At 41.3% G+C, this 23,527-nt stretch overlaps 1 protein-coding gene across 1 annotated transcript; it reads right to left on the reverse strand.

The window, feature by feature from the left end:
• Positions 1–6,133: 6,133 nt before the first annotated feature.
• On the reverse strand, positions 6,134–12,627 carry LOC129075402 (olfactory receptor 6M1-like). The gene is given in 6 exon segments (XM_054579491.1): positions 6,134–6,264; positions 6,267–6,359; positions 6,362–6,703; positions 6,706–7,130; positions 11,792–11,989; positions 12,443–12,627. Coding segments are annotated over 6 exon segments (1,374 nt in total).
• Between the last annotated feature and the right edge of the window lie 10,900 nt (positions 12,628–23,527).

The following is a 23,527-nucleotide window of genomic DNA, read 5'->3' on the forward strand; positions in this document are numbered from 1 at the left end:
TCAACAGAAGGGTCATATGAAGAAAGCTAAGGGCCCTTTGGGACAAGAAACTTCTGTGCCCAGGAATGGAGGAGGAATAATGGGGATTCTCCCAGCTTCACATTGAGATAATCTCAGCGTCCCCGCCTGTAGCATGAGAATCAGAGAACAGAGCAGCATGTCTACCAGCTCAACAATCTGCTGATTTAGGGTCACTGAAAGACAGCTTCTTTGTCACTGACATTTGCTTTCTCACAGGGAAATGACAGCAGTGACAATGAGAAAGCTATGCGTTCCAAGTGTCTTCAAAGAAGGTGTAAATCAGCAAAGGTCAGTCAGAGCCAGATAATATTAAGTGGCATTTCATAGCTATGTATGAAACACCCCTTGGGAATTCCAAGAAACACTTGGTAGTAATTGCACAGGAGACTGAGGGCCTACGGCCCTCAGTGTCTGCATGATACGATAAGGTCGGGAGCCAGTGCCATTTGGAATTTTATTGTGACTTCCTTTGTGCCCACAGATTGGTGAGGTCAGAAGGACGGTGGGTCCCAACGTCTGCTGCACGCACCAGGGAAGGTGGAAGGACGAACGGCAACCGTCTCTCATGGGCATTTTGTTTCTAGCTCGGGCTTTTGCATCTCAGGTCTGAAACATTTCCTGCCGAGGGTGCGGTATCATCACGGCCAACTCTATTTAAGAAGAACGGCGATTAGCAAAACGTAAAATAAGGTAAATAAACAGGGACGTTGAAGAGTCATAGAAGAGTAGGCCAAACAATGGTTACGATGACAGCGATTGTGATGCTGACCGCCCTGTGAGTGTGTTCATATAATAAATGCTCTTAGTCACTTTGATTTTAATCATTCTAATGATTTAATCATTAAATAATTTTACATTCTACACTCCTGGGTGCATGGCACATATTTTTTCCTTCATGTTTTAAAAACGGAGGTAACATTGGTTTATAACATTATATAAATTCTGTATACTCTATTGTGTGCTCACCACCAAAAGTCTAGGGTTTTTTAATATCCCACATATGAGTAAAATCATGAGGTTTGTCTCCTTTTTCAGTGACTTATTTTATTGAGCATAGAACTATCAAGATCTATCCATGTGGTCACGAATGACAGTATTTTATCTTTTTTATGGCTAATATTCCATTGTATATGTATCACTTCTTAATAAATTAAAAAATATTTTCAATTACAGTTGACATTTGATATTATATTAGTTTCGGGTGCACGGCATAGCGGTTGGACATTTATATAACTTTTGAGGAGATCCCCTGATAAGCCTAGTACCCACCGGACCATACATAGTTATTACAATACACATGAAACATATTTGTAATAGTTGTTTAAAAATTCTTTGCCTAATGATTCCCATGATTTCTGGGTCTGCTTTTTGGGTTTTTTTTGACGGCTTTCTGCCTGGTTTTGTATTTGCTGCTTTGTAGGCCTAGAAATTTTTGTTTGGATGCCAGGTGTGCATCTTACATTAAGTCATAGATTTGGTTTTATTCTTTTAAGGTGTGTTAGACCTTGTTCTGCCAGGCATTTCAGTTACTTATAGACCAGTTTGATCCTCTCAGGTTCTGTTCTAAAAGTCTTTAAGAAAAAGCTGGGTTTGTTTTTGCACTAGGGATAATTTGTCCTTATTACTCTGTCTAATGCCCCACGTATTAAAGTTGTTTCTACTCTGGCTGTTAGAAACAAAACCTGCTTCCACTCCCGTGCGGTCACTGGGAACCATTGGCCTACCGTTTTTTCATGAGAAACCTCGGGTCATTTCTTTTTCATGAGTGCTTAGGTACACATTCAGCCAGTCTCATCGGCATGTCCCCAGGGTTTTCTTTCCAGCATCTCTCTCAGCTCTGATTCTCTTCTTGCAAATGCTAGTCGCCTGGCCTCCACGGATCCTGGCTCAGTTCGGAGACACCGACACGCCCTGCTGGCGCGCTCCCTCTCCGAGTCACGGCCTGGAAGCAGCATCAGGCTGGGGGCGGGTCAGAGGGAGGGCGCCCTCGTTTCCCTTCTCTCGGTGGTCACAGCCCCGCACTGCTTGTTGTCCGATGTCTGAAAATTGTTGCTCCATGGATTTTGTCATTTTCTAGGTGTTCAAATCAAATGGTTAGTAAAAATCTCTGTTCCTCACCATGGCCCAAGTAGGAAGTGTTAATTTCTTTATTTTTAGAATGTATTGTTCATAGTCTTTTATTCTTTATCATGTTCTCTCAAATTAATATGAGACTCACTGAAGGGTAGAGATCATAGACTGCTTATCTGTGTATTTTCAGCGCCTCCAATGGAATTTGACATAGGGCCCTAAAAAGATAGCTAATGTTTATTCAGTGGCACACTGATAACAGTGCTTTCAAGTTTATCTTCTGATAACTGCAGTAAAGAAATTACTATGAAATTCATTTTATAGATAATGAGACTGAGGTACGGAGACACTAAGGAACTGGTTTAGGATCATACTGGTAGTGTCAGAATGAAGATACAAATTCAGCGACTGTGCTATATTGATTCAATACGTGTGCTCGCCATATCTTTTATTAAGAAAACCTTGACCGAAGAGTGAGATTTGAGGAAAAATGATCATGATGTATACAATGGTAATGAAACCATATAATTAAACACAAGCTCCCCCCCGGCCCCGCGCCCCCCTTCCCCCACCACCACAGACACAGAAAAGCCAGAGAGAAGACATAGGTCCCGATTGATTTAGGTGACTGTGGAAGGCCAGCAAATCTGGGCTTTAGCATCACTGCTGGGCACCCTTGTTCCGAAAGCCCTCCTGCTTCACTGCCGGGCGCCCCAAGGCTCAGAGAAAGCAGAGCCCTTCAGCAGCCAACTCCAGTGCCCCGGCAAAGCGCCTCTCCACAGGCAGGAGCAAACTCCAGGTTTTGCCACTGATTCAATTGCTGGATGTCAATAAATTAACAGATATAATTAAGCACCTATGATAAGAATGATAATCATATTAATAATACTCTGCTCTATGCTTTTAAAAATCAGATATCAAGTACATGCGAAGCCAAACTCCTTCCAGTGTCTAATCAAGGCTCTTCGTGAGCAGTAGCCGTGGTGTCTGCGTCCTGGGGAGAGCCTGCCTGGCTCCCGCTGAGCCCACGGTGCTCAAGTGTTTGCTTGCTTCGGGCTCCTCTGGAAAGCGTGATGAAACACAGACAACTGGGCTTCTTCTCCTCTGGCATTTCAGATACAGGCAGCCTGGGGTGGCACCTGGGAATTTTCATTTCTGGTGTGTTCCCAGGTGTTGCTGGTATGGGAACCAGATTTTGAGAATCAGTGTACAAAGAAACAATCATTTGGTTTGTTCCTGTTGCAGATGTTTCTCTAAAAAATATATAAATTAGCCCTGGCTGGGTGGCTCAGTCAGTTGGAGTGTCGTCCCATACACCAAAAGGTTGCAGGTTCAATTCCCAATCAGGGCACATGCCTGGGTTGTGGACCAGGTCCCCAGTTGGGGGTATGTGAGAGGCAACCAATCGATGTTTCTCTCTCACATTTATGTTTCTCTCCCTCTCTTCCCCTCTCTCTAAAAATAGATAAAATAAAAAAGAATAAATTTTCTTACATGTAATCAGTATTTATTGCTTATATGTGGCTGCATTTAATAGTCAATCCCTTATTACTATGAGATTGGTGTGGCCTTGTAGCAATTTGGTTTTCAGGTCTAGTGCTGTGTGCTGAGGAGCTCAGTTCCCCGTCCTGGTGCTCGCACGGGCCTGGGACCCCGGCCCCCGGCCGTGGAGGTTCTCAGATGACTCTGGCTCAGCGGCTGATTGCTGCAGTTCACAGGCTTGCTTCTCTCGCTCATCACAGCTTGGGGGCTTGGTTCTACTGCTGCGTAACCTTCTTCTTCTAGATATCCACGTGGCTCACACTCTTATCTCCTTCTAGTCTTTACTCAGAGGTGAAGAGATGGCTTTCTGCACTATGTTATTTAAAATTGAAACTTAATCCTCCTAACCCCCTACGTCCCTTCCTGCTTTATTTTTCTCCATAATGTTTAGCGCTGTGTAAGTTTTCATATAACTTCTCTCTAAAGTTCACTTATTGCATGTCTCTCCCTACTATAATTTAAATCCACTGGGGACATAGATTTTGTGTGTTCTGTCCAGTGGTACATTGTAGGCACTCAAGCAAAATTGGGTAAATAGATGGAAAAATGATTAATTTCTATTGACCTGTGTACATTAACACATTATATTCCTTGATGATGGACTTAGTTCATTTGCTCTATTATACAGACATTGTTAAAGTTATATTTATACTTTCCTTTGATCATTTTTTTTTTATCTGAATTTAGATGCTAAGTCTCTTGGTAAGATTCACTTTGGGCCACGCATCAAAAGGGACTGTGGCAATTTTCACCTTGTTGTTACCTAACATGGTTCCACACTGGGATTCACCCGTCTCTGTTTATCAGTCAGCAATAAAAACTTCTGCCAACAACTCTCATTCTATTTATGTGCTTGGTGCCCTTGCCTCGGACCCTGCCGGGTAAAACCCACCGTACTGGTCATTCCTGTCTCCTGTAAGCCCAGCCTGTCTTCACTACTTTACTCCTCCAATCAATGTTTTTAAACAGCAAACACACCTCTTGTTAGAAAACACCATTTTGTAATCCATGTTTTTATTTTTTTTCATATTACAATGCTGCTTTTATTCTTAGCCAACCTTCTTGAAAGTGTTGCTTATATTTGTATTCTTCATGTCTTTATCTGTGTACACTATTCTACCTTCTTTATTTTGACTTTACCCCCACAAATTGGTCATTCATGACCTGCTGCTACCAAATGCAACAGATACTTTTACTTCTTTTTTTTTGTCTTTACCTGAGGGGATGCTCATTGATTTTAGGGAGAAGGGAAGGGAGAGAAAGGGGGAGAGAAGCATCGATGTGAGAGAGAAACAGCCATCAGTTGCCTCTCATATGCACTTTGACCATGACTTTTCGGTTTACAGGAGGACGGTCCAACCAGTTGAGCCACACCGGCCAGGGGGACTTTTACTTCTTCCTTACGTTACTTGAAACATTTCCCCCCTTGTCTTTCATTTCCTTTCCTGATACCATACTCTCCTGGTTTTTCTTTCCTTTAGTCACCCATCCTTGGTCTAATTTGTGGGTCGTCTCCTTTTGTTATCCTCCTGGTGGTCTGAACCACTTCGATGACTTTAATTATAATTAACATATTTGGTGATCCATTAAACTATATTTCTAGCTCATATCTCTTTTCTAAGCTTCAAATAATAATTCAACTGACAACTTACAACCGAATGTCCCACAGAACTTCCAATTCAATGACGTCTGCCACTAACTTGCCCTTCTTCGGTTCCTTTTCTCCTTGCGCATTTAAACCACTCACTCAGGTTCATAGCCAGAGGCTTGATGTCATCCTGAGACTCTCCTCTGTTTCCTCCACTCCTCACATCACATTTCTTTGATCTGGCTAATAGATGTGAAAACTGATTCTCTCGAAATACTGGCGAGTGCCTAACAAAAAGTTAAAATTCTTTAATTTTTTTATCCTCACCTGAGGATATGTTTATTGATTTTAAAGAGAAAGAAGTGGAGGCAGGGAGAGAGAAAGAGAAACATTGATGTGAGAGAAAACATTGATCAGTTGCCTCTTGCACAAGCCCCGATTAGGGATAGACTCTGCAACCTAGGTACATGCCCTGACCAGGAATCGAATCTGCAAGCTTTTTGGTGTACAGGGTAAGGCCCCGACCAGTCGCGCCACCAGGCCAGGGAGAACATTCCTTTAATTTTACATGTCTCTTTATAAATAGTGATCCTTTGCTATTATTTCATTTAGAGTTGGAGACATGGAGACTCAGATGAATTGTGATATAGTCAGACTCACCTAGAAAATAAACTGATTTAGCCAAGACTAGATTTGTAGATTTCTGAACTTCCATTAGGTAAATTTTCATATTTTTCTAGTTTGTGGATTAGATTTTTTTCCAGACATAGACAGAATTTTCATTCAGTTTGGTGTGGTCGAGACCTGTGCTGTTGACGGAGTCTCAGGTTTCTGATGTACCCACGTGGCACTATATTCATGCAGAGTGAATGTTGTACATTAAGAACGTTATGTGATATGTTGTACTAAAGGCTAAGGTGAAGTTTTCCTTAGTATCAAGAATATGATTCTGTTCATTGCCTCTCTCAACACTTCTTTTACCTTTTCATTTCTCAAGCAGCAAATGAAAGGATTCAGAAGAGGGGTCACTACTGTAATGATCTCTCTGCTACCTTGTCAAAATCCAGTGAATAGTTCTGTTTGGGTCTCACATACACAAAGATGTTGCTCCCGTAGGCAATGGAGACAACAGTGATCGAGAAACGCAGGTAGAAAAAGCTTTCTGATGGCCTTGTGCTGAGGGGATGGGCAGGAGGGTAGAAATGATGTAGGTGTAGGACCCAGCAGTGAAGGCCAGGGAGCTGAGGATGACAAGGGCAGACAGGAGGAAGTCTACCTTCTCAATGACTCGAGTATCTATACAGGCCACTTGTAGGAGAGGGGCAATGTCACAGAAAAAATGATTCATTTCTTTGCCACAGTGAGGTAGCCTTGTTACCACCATGGTTGGTACCAGCACTGACAGGAGGGCCCCCGCCCAGCAGCCCAGAACCAGCAGGAGGCAGGCCCTGCTGCCCGGGAGCATGGGGTAGCGCAGGGGAGACAGATGGCCACTTGGCGGTCGAAGGGCGTCGCCACCAGGAGGATGAACTCCACTGTCCCCAGGAAAAAGAAGAAGTACGTGTGGGCGATGCAGCCGGCAAAGGATGCGGTTTTCTCCTCTCCTAGAAGGCAGGCTGGCCGCTTTGGGCTAACGACAGTAGTGTATACAATGTCCAGAAAGGACAGATTACAGAGGAAAAAGTACATCGGGGTTTGCAGGCGAATATCCGTCCATATTAGGGAGGCGATGATGACGTTCCCCACTGTGGTTAATGTGTAAGTGAAGGAGAGAACCACGAAGAGGAAGGCCTGAAGCTCCAGGGGCGCCGGGAAGGCCGTCCGCGTGAACTCGGTGACCGCGCTGCGGTTCCCCTGGCTGTTGCCGCGGGGTAGACGGGGCCTCCCTTCAGGAGCAGGAGAAGTCAGCCTAGGAGGTAGTTTAGCAAATACCTGTTGAGAATGTGTCGTGGAGGGTGCCTTCTATTGGAAGATGCCTGATGGGATATAGTCGTCAATCTGATAGTCCTGTCGGTGCAACCTTAGGAAAGGGGAAGTAGCGTTGAGACGAGACTTTCTGTAAAACGAAAGGATAAGACTGGATTTAAAAACAGCCTCTCATTTAAAGAAACTGTTCTTCTTTTCAGCTTGTCCAGCTTTATCCTCCCACTAAAATTTTGCTTAAGTACTGACACATACGTTAACTAGAACTTGCTATTGTTCTGAAGTTTACAGTCACTAAGAGGAAACCCTTTTGAATACGTTCTTGCCTTTTCTATAGCAAATTTTCTTTCACTTCAGCAGTGCCCATTAGAGACCTGCCATCAGTAAGAGACAAAGGTTCCTTTCTGGTTGCTGATATTTGGTGATCTCCACAGTTTCCCAGTTCCGAAGTCTTTTCCCAGCCTATACAGATGAGTGGAAACAAAGCAGGGATGTTTGGAAGGAACGATGTTTCCTGGTTCCTACTAATCACTTTAGCAGACACATCAGAGGGGAAAAATGGATATTGGTTATTAGATTTCACCCAGCGTCCCAAACCTAATTCCCATAAGTTCTATGACACCATACACATGTCACATATCTGCCTGCTGATTATTTGAGAGGACATGATACAATGTGCTAAAGTCAGAGAGGTACAAATTACACATAGGAAGGTAGAGTAGAGGGTATTCAGCTTACTTCATTTGCCTGATCCATTGAAATTATAAAGCTACATCAAGGCCATCCCATTTGTCGCTTATTCCAGTATCGGAGACAGGGTTCTTTTGCACAAAAGTCCCCATTTCAAGTTAAAACGGCTTGTTCTTTAACGCTTCCCTCAGTCCTCGCTTTGTCTAGATTTCGCTTCACTCCTTCTTAATGAATGAGCCACAATGGCTCGCCTCATTTCCCTTTGTCCAAGATAAAAGAGTTGCCTTTCTAGTTCATTTTTTAATTTGTAGTTTGACCTATTAAAAATACATTTCTCAGTGCAAAGAATTAGAAAATGTAAAACAAAATTATAATCTGTAATTAAACCTGTTGGAGATACAGTGACAAGCTTTTGTTGAGTATATTTCCAGGCTGTTTCAAAATTCAAATTATATACATAGACAGGATGGGGCAGAAGTAGGTTTACAGTTGTTCATACGGAAGATGATAGAATGATTAATAAATAGTAATACAAGAATAAACTTTCTGTTTTGCATACTCACAACTGTAAACCTATTTCTGTTTCACCCTGTATACCCCAAATCATGCTAACATTACTGTATAACTTTTCTTCTTTTTCTATTGCAAATATCATCTTTTCATGTCAATTAATACAAATACATACAATTTTTTTTTAAATAGCCTTTTTAAGATGTAATTGATACGCAAAGGACTGCACATATTTAGCAGGTACAGTTTGTGAGTTCGGGCCCCCGCAAGCCCCCATGATGCCACCACGGTCAGCGTACCGGACGCCTCAGACCCCTCCCAGTGTTTCCTTTGCACAGTCATTTGTGAGGGCCTATAATGGTCCTCTGGATGAAACCAGGATATATTTAGCCACTTGCTTCGTGTTTGTAATTTAAATCATCAACATTTCTTGCTTGTGGAGGTGATGATCAAATAAAAATTCTTACACATAGATCTTTGTTCAGTTGTCTTATTAATTCCTTAGAATACTCTTGTTTTCCAATAGGATGTTTGTTCTCACTATGTTATAACATAAAAATCCAAAACAGATTCAGTCTTAGAACATTAGAATTCACCTTACTAGAACGGGCGATAACGTTGTAAAGTCGGTTATAGGCACTTCCATGTCCCCGCCTCCGCTTCCCCCAGCCCTGAGGCAGTCCTTGTATATCACGCTGGAAGCTGGGTAGCTGATGCCTCAACAAGATTAAGCTTCTGTACTTAGTAAAAAAAACCTCCTTTTGTGTTCTGGACTTCAGTTTTCTTGTCTGAAAACATCACAATGTTGGACTATACATTTATAGGTTTATAGCTTTATTCTGTTGCCACCATTTACTTTTCACCTCCGTTCTCTACCTCAAAGATTCTAACTTCTTTTATTCCCTAGTAAACAGGCTTCCAAATGATTCTGTAAATTACTGCACAGAAGTGGCAAATCATGGATGCATATGCCAATTTAATAGCATATGAAAGTTCATGTGAACTTTCTGTCTGAGGCATTTTGCTGTCTGTTTTTTAAAAAATTATTTCCATGAGGTTGTTCAAAGGTAAATGCTCTTTCACATTTTAAAATTCAAGTATTAATTAGATTAATTTTGGATAGACAAACTGGATTCCAGTCCTAGGTTTTACCACTTCTGGCTCTGTCACATTAGATTAAATCCTTCAACTGACTCACAGCTTCTTTATTTAAGAAATGAAGGTAATCATTACATTCAAAATGAGCTTCTGTGGAGTTTAAATTAGAAAATATATGTGACAATATCTAATAGATATTTGCTAAAAGAAATATGGCTCCATTTAGGAGAACTGAGATGAACTTAAAGAAGATGAACAATTAGAGCTAATTATTTGAATAAATAACAAATTATGAAAAGTTCAATTTGTAACTGAGGAATATTTTTAATGTGTACCGAATCTAAATCCTCTGAGATTGACATTTGATTCCACTAAGAGTATTGACAGATCAGAGAGACTACACACAGAAGAATAAATTTAACAAAGTGATATATTAATAAATAAAACATTTGTCAAAAAATATACTTACATTTCAGCGATTATACACGATGCAGTATTTTCCCAACATATTCTGAATATGCAGGCATAATAAGAGGCTCAAACTTTGGTTAAGAATTAATTCTAAGCATTGTATTTTGAGTTTTTTTAAGCCAATTCTATTCCTATTTCTGGCTAACAGGAATAAATATCTCTTAAGGATAAAAATAAACCTTACTAAGTCACTGAACTGCCTAACCCCGGGAAAAGTCGCTCTGACTGGCATCCTTAACACATCCCTGTTCAGCCTCTGCTTGGAGGACTTCAGTGATGGACAATCACTATCTCGCTTTAGCACCGGCTGAATGAAGAGCTCCTGCTTTGAATGGCAGACCCTGTAACTTCCAAATACACATTCATGTACTGGCCTTATAGGTGAATTATTACCCTTTTTCATCAGAAGGGCCCCCAGATACCTCTATGATCTAGATACTCTCCTTGCCCCACAGCATCCCCGTAAGTTCAATGTAATGTGAATTCTAGAATCTATTTTGCAGCTAGAGAATGGAGTAGTTGCAAAGAACTTGAAAAAATTTCAGAAATAAGTCAGTCATATCTAGGCTAGAGTATATCTTCTTAAGTCCCATTCAAAAAATTTATCCTGGAAAATCATTGATTCTCAATTTTCAGGAATTTTTTCATTATAGTTTGTCTTTTTGGTTAATTCTGAATCACTTTAATCACTTAGTGACCAGGCTGTTTTTTTACATAGAATTTCATACAACTAACTCATCTACAGTGGCAGATGCCGAATCCTCCTTGTGGCATCGTCACCAGGTGGTGGCTCAGTGAAGGGGAGGCAGAATGGTTCTTGGTATTTTCTTCCACCTTCATGGTTTCTAAAATAATAATCTTTCCGTTGCAGCTTTTGCTAAATGGTCTTGAGTACTATGAATCACTGGATTAAAGGTGGCTTGAATTATTCTTAAAGCTACCCCTTCCTTTTCTCTTTAAAGTTTTTTTCTTGTATGAATTTTTTTCCCTAAGAGGATGGACTATTTTTTTTTTTTCATGAGCTTATTTGCCTTAGACATTTAGAGGAGAATAGCTCTTAGGGATATGGATCCAAAAAAGTTAATTAATAGTATTGTTATGAAAGAATTTTTATCCTGAGCTACCTACTCATGTTACAAAGTTCTAGAAGGTGCTAAATAGACCTATGCAGGGATCCTTGGGGGTTTCCTCAGATATTTTGCTCTATCCACTTATAAGGATACTTTAAAAATGTATGAGAAAACTAAAAATAGAAAACCTTCATCCTTCTTAAGTTATTGATACAATAGAAAATATTTTCCAACAGTATTCTGGAGTTTCAGATAACACGTAGTACCCCTGTCTTTATCAGCATCAGTGTTTTTGGCTTATCCTCACCGGAGGACATTTCTTCATTGCTTCTGGAGAGGGAAAGAGGGGGAGCCATCCATGCCAGAGAGAAGCACGATTGGGTGCCTTGCCGAACACACCCAGACTGGGGATTGAACTGCAGCCTGGCGTGTGCCCTGACCGGGTACTGAACCTGCAACCCTCCGGTTACGGGCCAACGCTCCGACCCGCTGAGCCACACCAGCCAGGCCAGGATCGATATTTAAAGTTTTCTGAAGTTCCCAATACAAACAAACTTCATAATGTTTCTCATCTCAGACGTTTCCCTGTTCAAGAAGGGGAGGCCTTGTATTGAACTCAGCTCCGTTCAACTGTTACTCCATTCTCCTGACTTACACACTTGCGAGCTTGCCATAGACGTCTATTTTTCCCATATATATTATACATAATATATATAATTGTCAATAAAAATTTCTTTAAACATTGAACGCTTAACTAAAACCACTGTGACTTTTGCTCGTCGCATGAACAGGACTTTCCCCGGCGGACGCCGATTCCGCGGGCGCGCCCCGGAGCCAGCGAACGGCGCGGCCTGCCCTGCCTGCCCGCAGGGCCTGCGTGGCCCTGGGGGCTGGCGCTAGTTTGTTCCCACTTTCCGCTTTCAAATCACTGTTCCTCGGTTTCTGATACAACTCCCTCGGGACTCCTACAACCTTGTAAGTGGTCTTCTTTTCTGCCAGTAGTTGCCTGAGTTTCAAGAAGGAACCAACTACCATAGAGGATACACACACACAAAGGTGGAGGTTTTAAAAATTGAATTTGAAAACATGAAAATCATTTGTGACACTTTGGGATAGACTTTTTCGGTGGTTCGCGGTCTGCTGTTTCGTCGAAAGCACTGCCCTCGTTGTGCCTTGTGGGGAACCTTAATGTCTTTGCAAACAGCTGAGAAAAGACACTAAAATTGGAATTTCTTAACCTTACTTCCCATTAATATCACCTCCTGTCCTCTTAATCATCAACTTTGTTATTATAACCTGGAAATTTTATTTTTTTCTGGAGAAGTTTTATTAAATTGCCTTCATGTTTTTCACCATTTTGTATTGATTTTTTAAAATGACCAGAGAGGTTCAATAACACCCCGTCAGGATAGTGCTTTTCGGAACCATCAAAATGCGCCCATTTCAAGTCCTTCCTTGCCAATCGGGAGCCGCGGGTGGGGATTTTCCTCTGCGTAACTGGGCGTCTCCTCCGGGAGCAGCACACCCTCGGTTTTCACCCAAAGCCGGACGCCCCGGCTGCGGCCGCCTCGCGGGGCCCGCGGCGCCCAGCGCGGCTGAGCTGCTCCCTGAGCGGCCGCCCGGGACCCGTTTTGCTTGAGCCATTTCACTCAGTGAAGTGTCTCCCTTCCTTGGGCATCGGACTGGGGACTCCCGGGGGCATTGACTTTTTGTTCACAATAGATAGAGATAGAGATAGAGACATAAAATTTCTTTTTAGCAGGACTGGTTGGACTGCAATGTTTTGGTAAAATGTAATATGGTAGAAGCAACCTTGCCGCTCTTTCTCAAGTTGTAGGCAAGAAGCAAGTTTGACTTAGGACGCATTTTGCCCTCGGCTAGGCAGACAATGACTCATCCACAAAAAGCAGTGATTCTGAAAAATTAAAACATTTCAGTTAATATCAGTACATGCTCATAAATACATGAAGATCAATCTATAGCTATGAAAGGAAAAATATAATCAAATTCTTACCAAGATCCCCGGTGTGAACATACTGCAGTAAATCTCTTTCTCTCCTGTGTTGACTACCCTGTGGGAGAATTAATAGTCATCTGTGTTTTCGGGGTGTCTGCGGCCTGGCCTTTCTCTTGTCTACGTGTACACAGTACGGGTACTGCTACAGAAGTCAGTTTCTGCCATGCAGGAATACATAACTCTGCTGGTGGGAATTCTTGGTCTTCCTGGGGATCAGTACCCACCTTTACATTCACTGTTTTAACGAAAGTTAAATGTCCCTGATGTTTATCTCAACTATGTTAACTAACCAGATGCCTGAATGGATTGTCCTCATTTCTACCCCGAGAAAGGACTGACTCCCGGCCCTCTTGTGTACCTTGTGCTCCTCACTGTGAGCTGAGACTTCTTGGGAGTGCTTGTGTCGGGGAGGAAAGTTTTCCATTCTTTCCTTCTAGGTTCTTTGGCTAATCTAATAATTAACTTGACATAAGATAGATTAATCGAAGAAAAAAATAATTTCATATGCATAGAATTAAAATATTTTTTAAAAAGGTTTTACTTATTTATTTTTAGAGATGGGGGAAGGAGAAACAAACATCAATGCGTGGTTGCTTCTTGTGCGCCCCCTACTGAGGACCTGGCCCACAACCCAGGCATGAGCCCTGCCTGGGAATCATACCGGTCACCCTTTGGTTCGTAAGCTGGCACTCAAGCCACTGAATCACACCAGCTGGGGCTAATTAAAAGATTTTATTAATTTAAAATTAATAAAACTATGAGACAAAAAATTTACTAAACGAATTTTGTAAAAAAGTTACAAAAAATAGATTTGTGAATTGACAGGACAAAGGGTTTGGGGCTGGAGTGCTGAATTAGTGAGTAACACGGTTTACACAGCCTTCTCAGCCCTAGATTTCTGCTCTCTGGTGATAAGCGTGACTTCTACCCTCCTGGTACAAGGAGAGTACTTTTAACAGGGAAATTTATTTCCTGCCCTCAGGGAGAACTAAGGCGCCTCAGCCTGTCTCTCTTGCACAGGCTGTTTCTCAAGAAAATAATTAATATTCCAAGGAATCCTACTTTGTGGTGACGTGTCCTCTCCCCTTCACTTGCTTCTTTACTTTGATTCTCTCCTGTGTGGGACTTACACTAGTTTTTCCTCTAATCTCATTTTTCTCTTACTCTAAACCAATTTGCTTTCTTTCTATTATTTTAAATTTTCTTTTTATTCTAAAAAGATACATAGTGAAAGTGAATGAATACTGAAAGTTCTGTTTAAAAAAAGAGAGGTTGCTTGCTTCTCTTTCTCTCCACTTTTTTTTCTTATAGGGAATTATTTTAAATACTTTTGACATTTTCTTCTAGTGTCGACTTCATATTTTTAGATAAAAACATATATCCTTTTAAAAATTTATCAACTTAACACATTATCTCTAAGATTTCTATTGTGAAGGATGAGTTTTAAGTTCTTTGCTATTTTTCTTTCTCTTCTGTCTGCTGTACAGAGATACAATTTTGGATTGAATAGTGTGACTTTTTATACTATGTTATGCTAATAATATTGTTCATTGTTGATCTTGGAAAGGTATTATAATTACCTCCCAGTTTTTGGAAAGACACTTTAAAAAAATATTAATTCTATGATTTTTCAGGACTTTTTTAAAAGAGCCATTTTAGCAAAATTCAGAGGAATGTACAAAGATTTGTCACCTATTTCCTGCTGCTGCACATGCATAGTCTCCCCCATTATCAACATCCCTCACCAAAATAAAGCATTTGTCACAGCTAATGAACCTGTATTGACACATCACTAGCGCACAGGCCCTGAGTTTCCTTCCGACTCCCCTCGGGTGATGTGTATTCTCTGGGTTTGGACAAATGTATAACGACATGTATCCATCATGATGGCGTCATACAAAGTATTTTACCTTCCTAAAAATCTGTGCTTTATTTATCACTTCCTCCTTTACCCTCCCTGCAACTACTGGTCTTTTACTGACTCCACAGATTTTCCTCTTCCACCATGCACTTAAGGTTTCTCCTTGTTTGTTTCCTGGCTTGGTAGCTCATTTCTTTTTAGCGGTGAATGATACTCCATTGTCTGGGTGAACCACAGTTTATTTATTCACTCACCTACTGAAGGAGATTTGGGTTGCCTCTGAGTTTTAGCAATTAGGAGTAAAATTTCCATAAACATCCATGTGAAGGTTTTTGTGTGAACTTAAGTTTTCAGTTCATTTGGGTAAATAGGATCACTATGGCCGGACCATATGGTAAAAGTAATAAGCAAGTAAAAAAATAATAGTTTGTAATAAACTGCCCCGCTATCTTCCAAAGTGACTGTATCAATTTCTAGAATTTTTCATTCAAACAATTTCCTATCTTTTGTTTGCTTATCTAGCCCCCAAATTCTACCACAGATTAATCAAACAATCTGTTGGTTCTATCCTTGCTTCTCCATTCACCAGACTATCTTACTGTGATATTCTGTACTGGTTGGTCTTGTTCCTACCTGAAATGATTAGTCTATATAGGTTCTTTTTACAGCTGTTGTTCACCATTACTTTGGGGCTTTTTAAAATTTACTTTACTTATGGTTAATCAATCAGTTTCCAGGATTGTGTGGCTGTCTTGTATAGCTGAAACTAACCCTCCAGTAACTTCTTAAAGATGTATGAGAGGTATATTTTTATAGTTTTTGCATTTCTGAAAGGCCTTTATTCTACCATTAGCCTTACTAATAATTTGGCTAGGTATATAATTCTAAATTAAAAAGAATTTTTTTCTGCAGAATTTTGAAACAATATTTTCACTGTATTTAGCATATTAGGAGCCTGTTATCACAATGCCACTTTTATTCCCAATCCTTTGTTTATGATTTTTCCACTTTTGAAGCATTTAGCCTGTGGGCCAGGTTTTGACGTTTCAAGGTGCCATGCCTATGTGGGCTTGGTTCCACTGTGAGCTTCCCTGAGGTATCTCGGGGCTCCTTTTCCCTACTTGTTATTGAGCAAGACACTAACATTCCGTCTGAAACGTGAGGGACAGGACCTCCTGACTGAGTGTCAGTTCATGCAATAAGGCAGCGGGTTTACTTTTACAGAATATGGGCTTTTAGTCACGACTCTCTTCAGGCTGTTTGGAGGGGGTATTTAATTTCTCAAAAAAAGAGTCCTCAGATCCTCCTTAAAAAGTCTGTGGTGGCTGCTGGAATTAGGGGAGCAGGAGACGAATTATCCTGATAAATATGCAGACTTTCACCTAATTCCATTGTTTTCAGCCTTTCTCCTCATGTGGCATCTGGTCATTTTGAGTTTAAAAGAAAGGCAGCCCCTGTTTCAGCGTCACTGCCCACTGCCTTCCTCTGTGCTAGCTATTCCCATGGCGGGGGCTTCTCCTCTTGAAATTTTCCAGAGACAAAGCCTCTGGTCTATAGTTACAGGGGATCAAACGGAAATCTTCCTATCATCTGTCATTCCTCCAGTCATGTTAAGGATGGACGTTGTCTTTATATTTTAAGATTTCCTGAGTCGATCAAGACGCTTCTCACAGTGATCTCCCTCTGTAGGCACGTGCATCTTAGCTTACGATAATTACGTTCTGTAACATCAGTAAAATAGGTCTCTGTCCTCTAAATATTGTTATAGTCTCTTACCACTGTAAAGAAATCATTCTTTCATCTTTTAGCTTCCATTATTTGTTTTTTTCTTTTAAAAAGTTATTTAGCCCTGGTTGACAGCTCAGTTGATTAGAGTGTCATCCCAATGCATCAAGGTTGGAGGTTCTGTCCCCGGTCAGAGGTTTTGTCCCACGTACAAAAATCAACAGTGAGTGCATAAATAAGTGGAAAAACAAATCAACTTTGCTCTCTCTCTCTTTCTCTTAAATCAATAAGTAAAATTTTAAAAATTATTCAAATACAGTTGACATTTAATATTATTTTATATTAATTTCAGGTGTACAACATAGTAATTAGGCATTTACATGATTTACAAAGTAACCCTTCCTCTAATTCCATTACCTACCAGAAGCCATATCTCGTTATTGTAATGTTATATACTGTATTTCCTGTGCTGCACTTTACATCCCTGTGACTTTTTTGTAACTACCAATTTTTACTTCTTAATTTTGTCGCCCAAACCCCTGACTCCCTCCGATAAGTACTTTAGATTACACATACAAGTAAAATTATATGGAATTTGTCTTTCTCTGATGCGATTATTTCACTTCTTGTAATACCTTCTGGATCCATCCATGTCATTGCAAATGGTAAAATTATATTCTTTTTATGGCTGAGTAATATTCCATGTTATATATGTACCACATCTTTACCCACCTGTCTGATGATGGCACTGGGGTTGCTTCCATATCTTGGCTAAAATAAATAATACTGCAATAAACACAGGGGTGCACGTATCTTTTTGAATTTGTACTTTGTGTTTCTTTGGATAAATATCCAGAAGTGGAGTTGTTAAGACAAAAAGTAGTTAAATTTTAATTTTTGAGAAATGTCCATACTCTTTTCGATAATGATTACAGCAATTTGCAGTTTCATCAACAATGCATGAGAATTCCCCTTTCTCTACATCCTGGCCAACACTTACTTGTTGATTTATTGATCAGCCTTTCTGGAAGATGTGAGGTATTGTCTAATTGTGGTTTTAATTTTCATTTCTCTGATGATTAGTGACATTGAGCATCTTTTCATACGTCTATTGGCCATCTGTATGACCTCTTTGGAGAAATGTCTGTTCAGGTCCTCTGCCCATTTTTTTAATCAGATTTTTGTTTTAGGTGTTAAATTCTATGAGGTTTTTTTTTTTTTTTTTTTTTTTTTTTTAAATCAGTTTTGGATATAAACTCCCTATGGGATGTAGCATTGGTAAATATGTTACCTCATTCATTGGCATGTCTTTTCATTTTGTTGGTGGTTTCCTTTGCTGTGCAAAATCTTTAAAGTGATGTAGTCTCATTTGCTTATTTATTTATTTGCCCAAAGAGATAAGTCAAAAAAATATTACTGAGAACAATGGCAGCCAGTTTACTGGCTATGTTTTCTTCTAGGAGTTTTATGATTTTTGTCTTACATCAAAGTCTTTAGTCCATTTTGAGTTTATTTTTGTATATGGTATAAGAAGTGATCTAGTTTTTTTTGCATGTGTTTGTCCAGCTTTCCCAACACCATTTATTGAATCAACTCTCTTGACCTCATTGTATATTCTTGCCTACTTTGTCAAGATTAATTGACAACATAAGCATGCATTGATTTCTGTGCTTTCTATTCTGTTTTTGGATGTATTTTTTAAAATGACAGTACCATGCCATTTCAGTTACTATAGTCTTGTCGTATTGTTTGATGTTAGGTTGCATGATTCCTCCAGCTTTTTTCTTTCTCAGGAATGCTGTGGCTATTTAAGTTCCCTTGTGGTTCCATATACATTTTAGAATTATTTGTTCTATTTCTCTGAAAAGTGCCATTGGTATTTTGATAGGGATTACATTGGATCTATAGATTGCTTTGGATTAATAATTAACATTGTTAAAATTATAATATAAAAACGTTTATTATTTCTATGCATGAGCACATAACCTGCTTCCACTTATTTGTGTTTTCCTCAGTATCATGATTTTCAAAGTACAGGTTTTTTATATCCTTGGTTAAATTTATTCCTAGCTATTTTTTTGACAAGATGTAAACCAAATTGTTTTCTTCATTTCTCTTTATGTTTATTATTAGTGTATAAAAATGCAATTAATTTCTGAATATTAATTTTGTATTTTGCTGCTTTACTGAATTCATTAATTAGTTTTAGTAGTTTTTTGGTGGAATCTTTAGTGTTCTCTCTGTATATACTATCATATCATCTGCAAATCATGATAGTCTTACTTCTTATTTTTTAATTTAAATGTGTTTTACTTCTTTCTCTTGTGTGATTGCTGGAGCTAGAACTTTCAATGCTATGGTGAATAAAACTGGTGAGAGTAGATATTCTTTCCTTGTTTCTGATCTTAAGGAAAATGTTTTTAGCTTTTCCCTGTTGAGTGTGATGTTAGCTGTGCGTTTGTCATATATGACCTTTCGCATCTGGGGTTACGTTCCCTCTCTTCCCACTTTGCAGGCCACACGGCTGTGGAGAGAGAATGTGTGAGTGCATGGGATGAGCACGTTCCCAAGTGGGCGAGAGAGAGAGAGCTTAGTTCTTTTAGAGCTCATGCCACCTGCTGTGGGCCTCACAGCCGCTGGGCCCACAGGGTCACATGCTCCCAAGTGAGGGAGTACACGGACAAACGTGCGAGGGCCTCGCCGGGTGGGCAAGAGAGAGAGAATTCTTTGTTCCCCTGGGGTTATATCCAGGAGCTTGGGCTTGGGACAGACCAGGTGCTTTCTCAAAGGAACCAATCAACTTTCCAGACTCATGGGCTTGGAGAGGTTTACACTCCCTAGTTTGACTGACAAACCTCTATGGTCCTGCACCTCCCTCTGAGCACCCCCGACTTCAGTACTGGAGTTGGGGAGGGAGGGGTGTTAATTCTGTTGGTAGATCAATGCTGTAATCCCTTGGGGTGTGAGGCTGTAGCTTCCTGGCTAGCAAACTGGCTTGTGGTCCCCAGTTTATTAAGCTCAATGTCTGGCTTCCTTTGCTCCCATTTGTAGCTAAACACTAATTGTAACAGTTAGACAATCATATGCCTTACAATACCCACCTCTACTAGTTACTATTTATGATACAACAAATCCAATGATATTCAAAGTATCCATGGCCAATAGGAATGCTGTACATCTCTGGCAAGTATAAACAGGAGGATTTAGGAACAAGTCTATGCTCTCTTCTGCAGATACCTATTTTCCTTTTGAGAAATACTGGTTTTTGGCTTGTTACTGGGCCTTCATAGAAACCGACTTCCTAGCCACTGGCCATCAACTGACCAGGCAGTCTCCACTCCCTATTGTGAACCGAGGGCTGTCTTACCGATTCAGCCATAACATTGGACAGGCGTAACTGCAACATCATAAAATGGAAATGACACAAGATAATACGATTAAGTGGCAGAAGCAGGTGGTTCAGTTTCCTTAAACACACACTCTCTTACTTTTTCTCCTTTTCAGTAATCTATACCTTTGTCTTCTTGGGATGTTCTTTTGATCAGTTGACTGAGAAAGAAAAATTTGAAGCCTGTTTCAGACATGGATCTGAACAACATGACGGCACTACCCCAGAGCGGACGGCGGAAGCACTGCACTCCCTGGAAGATGATGGCAAAGGAAAATCCTTAGAAGAAGCAGAACCTTGAGTGGTAGTTTTGTTGCCCAGTACATTTAGAGTGAGATGTGAATAGAAGTAAAAATCTATGCTGCTTCCTGAACACTTCCTAATGAATTGGTGAAATGGTCAGAAACTGGAAGAAACAGATTGGACGAATGTTTGACAAGAACAAGAAAGTCTGAGGAAGAAGTATGTGAATAGGCCTCTACAAATGAACACAGACTGAAAATACATTATTTCGTGCGAATGCCCACCCAAGGGTATCTTCCAGAGAGGACGTTTTAATAATGAAGTTCCTAATGTAATGTGTTACGTGGATTTAAGTAGCCCCTTTCTTCAGTCTCCCCAGTGCTTGTTTCCTTGGCCCGAGAGCGAGTGGCACAGTGGTAGGGATGGGGTCTACGCCGGCAACCCCCCTGACGGTGGCGGCCGGCCTGCTGCTGGGGCTGAGGGCCTAGCTTTTCAACAGAGACCAACATGAGTCCTCATAGCAGAGGCGACCGCCCCCGAGGCGCCGGGTAGCCTCCAGGTGATAGACAGACCACGCCAGACCTTCCTCATCATGGGGGTGGGAGAGGCTTGTCTTTACCGGGGTAGAGGCATGTTCTGCCTGTGGACTTGCTTTTCCCGCCCACAGTGCTTCTGCTGTCCTGGGCTCACAGAATGTCTTATTCACCCTCATGTCACATTATGTCTGATGAAAACACTCACTTTGCAACAGAGGGGGTGTAGCACTGGACTCATGCTCATGTAACTAATTGGTCTTAACACATGTCCTGTCACCTAGAAATGGACAGTCTGAGTGGAAGTATATGGTTTATTGACAGCTCAGTTACAGCCCTTTTTGAGGGACAAAAACCTGAAAATAAAATATAACCTCTGAACCAACCATTGTGTGATACCACCTGCCCAAAAGCTAGAATCCATGGGGCTGCAAACCCAGAGGCAGGAGTGGTAGAGGTTATCCCACTTTACCTCTGACAAAGTGCGCGGAAGTCTTGCTAACCTTTGTAGAGGCTTTGAGCTCTGCTGCTTGAGAGGTCTCGGACCCCAAGGAGGGAAGATCTCCACCAGGGACAAACAGCGGTTCCACCAAATTGGAAAATGAAACCGCCATCTGGACTGATGCTACCGAGCAAATGGGTAAAGTAAAGCTTTACTCCTGGCTGGAGTGGCCAGCCCTAAACGCCCAGCGTAAATTGGGGTAACTGTCCACAGTGGGGCAAAAAAGAAAGGTCTGAAGCGCGGAGGATTATCAGGGCGCCTATTTCTACTTTAATGTCCAATAGTAAAGATTAATGAACAGTAATAGCAAAGATTCCTACTTCAAATTCTCACAAAAAAAGATTTTATTTATTTTTAGAGAGAGAGGGGAAGGGAGCGAGAAGGAGAGGGAGAGAAACATCGACGTGAGAAACATTGATCAGTTGCCTCTCCTCTGTGCCCCTGACCCGGAATGGACCCAAAACCCAGGCATGTGCTCTGACCAGGCATCGAACCGGTAACCTTTCACTTCGTGACGACCAACCAACCGAGTCCCACTGGTCAGGGATTTAAATTCCTATTTTTATAGTCCTGAGCCATCTCCCTGGTCACTCCCAGGCCACTCCTGGCCACTCCCTGGGCCGAGCTGGCAGGAAGCCCAGATTTGTCTTATTGCCCTAGAGCCTTTCCCTCCTTACAGCCAATCGGCGATTAGACCGAAGGGCGCTGCTGTCAGCAGGACAGCTTCAGGGTTTGGGGCCTTTCCTTTGCCTGCGCATCCACAGTAGCAGGAGAGGCTGTCGTTTCAGGAAGACCGTCTTCCCTCATTTAAATGCTAAAAAACACCCTTGGGTGGAGATTTAATATGCTAATGAGACATGCAATGCATGAAGAAGCGTGTAGTTACACTGCACAAGTGCTAAAAAGCCCCCGCCTCTCTGTACTTTGATATGACTTTTCCTGCCAAAATCTCTTTGAAATTCTCCCCAGCCTCTGTGGAGGAACCAGTCCATTTCCCCTTGCTGTGCTGGTGCTGGATTCCTTGTGCACACATGTTAATAAACCATCTTTCTTTGTATTTGTTTCTGGTGATTTCTTTTGATTTCCATCCAGGGAGGTCACAAGAACCAGGATGGTTCAGTAGTAAAAATCTTCCCTGCCCCATGGGAGGCTAATTTCTGCCCAAAGGTGGAATTCCTTATGGTTGCTAATTAAAAATATTGTCCTGTATTATGTTTTGAATTTTTACATATGTATCAATATTAATAACTTTGTCACATATTTTCAGCAATACAAGAGAGAATGTAACCATTAAAAAAAAGTCCCATAATTTCTCAGAATATCTTCTTCAGATTCCATTTTCAATTTCACACATTCAAAAAAATTTCCTAGAGAATTGACTTACATTAGTGATTTAAAAATAATTGGGATCTTAAGATGCAGGCAATTTTTAGGATTTGTATCTATCTTTATGGAGGTATCCCAAATTAAGAAAGTATTCTTTATGAATCTTGCTGGTGGAAATCATGTTCTTTCACAGAGTTGCAAGGAAAGCATTCCAGGGACCCACATATGGGAGGTTGTGGCGTGGGAAGATTCATTTGGGTGGAAATAAAGGCCGTCTCCCGGGTTCCCAGTCTCTCATCTCTGTCCATCCTGGCATGGAAAAAGCCCAGCCTTGTCTTCATCAAGCCTAGCACGAAGACTAGTGTCCAGAGATTCTGTACCACAGGAAAGCTTAGGTCTTTGGAGCTGTGTCATCTGCCATGGGCCCCAGGTGGCTGCAAGATCTGCATAGCTGCTTGGAAACATGTGAGTGCAAGGGCAAGCAAATCGGGCTGGGGGGAAAGAGAGAGGAGGGGGGGAAGAGAGAGAGAGAGAGAGGGAGAGAGAGAGAGAGGGGGGGGGGGGGAGAGAGAGAGAGAGCGCGCGCGCACATGCGTGCGCGCACGAGTGCATGAACATTCTTTTTTAGTTGGGATTATCTTGGGTTTCGGGAGGACCAGGCACTTTTTCACAATAACCAATTAACTTCGCAAGCTTCCTCAGGCTTCTGGTGGGTTCTCCCTCTAATCAATCCACTTGCTAGATCTTCTGGGGTACTGTGACTTTTATCCAGTCCAATCCTTTTCCCAGGCTTGGCTGACAGGCCTTTATAGTTGCCCTCTTAGTTCCTGTTGTGCAGGGCCTTGCCTTCCCCCAGTCTGAGTGAGAGGACCGGTGAGATGGAAGGTTGGTTCTTCCTCCCCGTATGGCGGAGGGAGGGGTGTGAGTCCCCTTTTCGAGGCCATGCTGA

The sequence above is a fragment of the Pteronotus mesoamericanus genome, unplaced genomic scaffold, assembly GCF_021234165.1.
Source record: "Pteronotus mesoamericanus isolate MK-2021 breed Mesoamerican mustached bat unplaced genomic scaffold, CSHL_Meso_final contig_53, whole genome shotgun sequence".
Lineage (NCBI taxonomy): Eukaryota > Metazoa > Chordata > Mammalia > Chiroptera > Mormoopidae > Pteronotus > Pteronotus mesoamericanus.